We start from the raw sequence: 4,284 nt of genomic DNA, 5'->3' as shown, positions 1-4,284 counted from the left end.
TTCCCTGGGGTCTGGGAGTCCAGAACTAGAGGGCGTAGGTTTAGGGTGAGAGGGGAAAGATATAAAAGAGACCTAAGGGGCAACTTTTTCATGCAGAGGGTGGTACATATGGAATGAGCTGCCAGAGGAAGAAGTGGAGGCGGTACAATTGCAACATTTAAGAGGCATTTGGATGGGTATTTGAATAGGAAGGGTTTGGAGGGATATGGGCTGGGTGCTGGCAGGCGGGACCAGATTGGGTTGGGATATCTGGTCGGCATGGATGGGTTGGACCGAAGGGTCTGTTTCCATGCTGTACATCTTTATGACTCTCTGACTCTAAGCCAGCTTCTCATCATTTTCTTAACAGCAATTGGAGATGGACAACCTTCTATGATTTAAATGGAGAAAAACTGTGCATCAATCTCAAAAATCCAGCATACAGGTTCATCACAAGGAAGGCAAATGGAATGTTGGCATTATTTCAAAAGGGTATAGAAATAGGATAGTTTTGCTAAAAATACACAAGACACTGGTCAGACAGCTGGAATACTGAACAGTTTTGGGCCTCTTATCTAAGGAGAGATATACTGGCTTTGGAAACTGTCCAGAGAAGGCTCACTGGCTGATAACCCTGTACCATGTATGATGGAACCATCTTATGAGAAGGGGTTGAGTAGGTTGGGCTTATACTCTTTGGAGATAATAATAATGAGAGGAGACCTACTGAAACATATAAAGTTGTAAGGGGAATTGATAGTAGAGGAGTGTGGGAGAGTCCAAGACCAGAGTGCATTATCTCAGAATAAAGGGCCACCCTGTTAAGACAGAGATGAGGAGAAATGTTTTATCTCAGAGGAGGGTGAACGGGTGGAATTCTTGACCACAGAAAGCTGATGAGGCTGGTCATTAAGTTTATTCTAGACTGAGATAAAATAGAACAGTACAGCACAGTTCAGGCCCTTCGGCCCTCAATGTTTTATCCTACTCTAAGATCAAACTAACCTACATACCCTATCTGGTATGGTTGTACTATCTGATCAGGTTGACCATTTAAGGATCAAGTCAGTTAGTGGATGATCTTAGCAAAACTATCAAATGTGACACTGCACCTATAACTGTCCTCTCAGTCAGTTCAGAGTTAGAATATATTCTATGTTCAAATCTTAGAAATGACTAAAAAATTCTATTTCTCAGTGGGCTAAACTGCCAGGAAATTTACTCTTGTATTCTTTACAAGATTTAACACACAGCAATGCTACCTCGGCACACAGTCAGAACCTCATATGTACCACCTCACCAAAGCTCCCTTTGAAATTTTATTTTTGAATGTCACATCTTTGAATATTTTTGTACAGTTGCTATACATTAAGCTGGATCAAGGCCCGCATGGAATACTCCGGGCTGCTGTGTGATTGTGTGCAACCTATCAGGACACAATACTATTGGTCCAAAATTTGATTTCATGTGCATATGTTCTTTCAGGAATAATGGCCCAAAAAAAGAGAAGTTAACAGCACCAAATACCAATATGCAGCTCAGATCATGCTCCACAAGGACAAGAGTTCCATTTAACGTGACAACAGTGACAAGGGCATGACAACCATTTAGGAGAAAGAGAGGACTGCAGATGCTGGAGATCAGAGTCGATAAACTATGGCGCTGGAAAAGCACAGCCAATCAGGCAGCATCTGAGGAGCAGGAGAATTGACGCTTTGGGCATAAGACCTTCCAATTCTCCTGCTCCTCGGATGCTGCCCGAACGACTGTGCTTTTCCAGTGCTGCACTTTTCAACCATGACAACCATTTGCAAACAATCCAAAAGAGGGCGGCACGGTGGCTCAGTGGTTAGCACTGCTGCCTCACAGTACTGGGGACCCAGGTTCGATTCCAGCCTCAGGCGACTGTCTGTGGAGTTTGCACATTCTCCCCGTGTCTGCATGGGTATCCACTAGGTGCTCCGGTTTCCTCCCACAGTCCAAAGGTGTGCAGGTATGGTGGATTGGCCGTGCTAAATTGCCCACAGTGTCAAAGTACGTATTAGTTAGGGGCAAATGTAGAGGGAATGGGTTTGGATGGGATACTCTTCAGAGGTGTGGACTTGTTGGGCCGAAGGGCCTGTTTCCACACTGTAGGGATTTTATTCTACATTTGATACAAGTAGCGTAGTGGATTTTTAATCAGCAAAGGTTTATGGAAAAAAAAAAATCAGGAGAAGTGGAGTTGAGGATTGTCAGTCAGTTGCAATCTCAGTGAGTGGCAGAGCACACTTGACTGAATAGCCACCTGCTGTTCCTACTTCATATGGTCTAGCCTTGGCAGCAACACATGAACGAGTAACAAATTAAACTTCTTCACCTACCGATCGGTTTCTGGTGCTGAATGAGCTCTTCCTCTGCTGCCTGATTTGCATCCTCTTTGGGAGGGAGGATGCCTTTTTTCCGTAAAATGTCATTCCATTCAGTATCTGCATTTGGATCCTTAAGTAATAGAAAGAAAACCAGTATAAGAGTTTAGGCCACACTTGCACATCCTACACTCATCACAACAACAGTCTTACTCACTGCAGGTGATGAATACTTCCTATACCCCACACTGTGGTAGGTTTAAAACCTTTTCTGGTTGCCTATAATGCACCGAAGAAGAGGTTGCCTCTGCACACTTTCTACCTGAAGGAAAAAGTACTCAACACTCCCAGAAGGGCTAGAATCAAGATGATGGAAGTTACTGGCACTGCTTGAAAAGATGCAGCACAGAACCTTTTCATATTGTATGCTCCTTTCCATTCTTACTTCTATCTTACCTTCCTCAATCAATGGCAAACTGCAGATACCTACTGTCACCCTTTCTTTCTTCAATGTTTGTTACTTTACATTCAGGTGCTGAACAAGATGTAAAGCCTATTGCTCACTTATACTGCTTCATTCGATTCAGAGAAAAGGATGTAATTCTATCTCCTGGTGTCAAGAAAGTCTCTTTGGCTGGTGAGATATGAAGATGGACAGCAAACTGGAAGAGTACACAGAATTTTCAACCCACAAACAGACTAGAGTTTGTGTATCAATTATTCTTGCTGCCACTCCACTTCATTTAGCACATAATTCCTTTCTCCACCTTCCTCTTAAAATCATCTACACTATATTTGCTTCCAAGCTGTAGCACATTGCACATTTTCACCACTCTAGGTAACAGTGTTTGAGAACTCCATTTTAAATACATTAATAAATTAACAAGGTGTTTCATACCAAATGCTAACAAAGCGGGTTTGATTCCTGCTCCAGGAGCTTGCCTCCTCACCCTGCCCCTGAGAATGTAAGGCAACAGCAAAGCACCACAGACAAGAACTGCCAAGAAAACAGCTCAAAGTGGACAGCTAACAACAAGTGAATGACTTGCCTTCAAACATAATGCACAGAACATGACACAATTTTGTATCTATTGACCCCTAGCTTTAGCTCCCCCAAAGTGAAACCTGTCAAATCCCTTCATAATTTTACAGGCTACTATTAGGTCACTCCATAGGCATCTCTTTCCTCCAGAAGAGTCACAAAGTCATCCAGAATGGACCCTTCAGTCCAACCTATCCACACCGATCATGGTTCCCAAACCAAACTAGTGCCATTTACCTGTGTTTGGCCCATATCCCTCTAAATCTTTCCTACTCATGTGCCTGTCTTTTAAATGTTGTAACTATACCTGCATCTACCACTTCCTCTGGCAGGTAATTCCACATATGAACCAGCCTCTGTGTGAAAAATGTTCCCCCTCAGGTCCCTTTTAGAGCTTTCCCTTTCATCTTTAAATTATGACCTCTAGTTTTGAACTCCCCTAGCCTGGGGAAAAGATCTTGGCTGTTAATCTTATCTATGTCCCTCATGTTTTTATAAATCTCTATAATAGGTCATTCCTCAGTCTCCTAAGCTCCAGGAAAAAAGCCTCAGCCAAATCAGCCTTTCCCTATAAGTGTCTTGGAAACAGCCTTGCAAATCTTTTCTGCACCCTTTCCAGCTGAGTAACATCCTTCCTATAGTGTAGTGACCAGAATTGTGTGCAGTACATCCGATGAACACAGCTTTTAATTAACTGAGCTGAAAATGTGTTGCTGGAAAAGCGCAGCAGGTCAGGCAGCATCCAAGGAACAGGAGAATCGACGTTTCGGGCATAAGCCCTTCTTCAGGAATGAGGAAAGTGTGTCCAGCAGGCTAAGATAAAAGGTAGGGAGGAGGGAGTTGGGGGAGGGGCGTTGGAAATGCGATAGGTGGAAGGAGGTCAAGGTGAGGGTGATAGGCCGGAGGGGGGTGGGG

The 4,284-nt window shown here is 43.6% G+C and overlaps 1 protein-coding gene across 1 annotated transcript in view; it reads right to left on the bottom strand.

The window, feature by feature from the left end:
- Positions 1–4,284, bottom strand: part of pdcl3 (phosducin-like 3) — a 42,911-nt gene that overhangs the window by 27,633 nt on the left and 10,994 nt on the right. The window contains exon 2 of the mRNA XM_043691698.1: positions 2,343–2,460. Coding sequence (XP_043547633.1) covers positions 2,343–2,460 — 118 coding nt within the window. The remainder of the gene's footprint in view (positions 1–2,342; positions 2,461–4,284) is intronic.

The sequence above is a fragment of the Chiloscyllium plagiosum genome, chromosome 6 (genome assembly GCF_004010195.1).
Source record: "Chiloscyllium plagiosum isolate BGI_BamShark_2017 chromosome 6, ASM401019v2, whole genome shotgun sequence".
Lineage (NCBI taxonomy): Eukaryota > Metazoa > Chordata > Chondrichthyes > Orectolobiformes > Hemiscylliidae > Chiloscyllium > Chiloscyllium plagiosum.
Note: the sequence above shows the minus strand (reverse complement) of the source record. Positions and strands in the feature narration are given on the sequence as shown.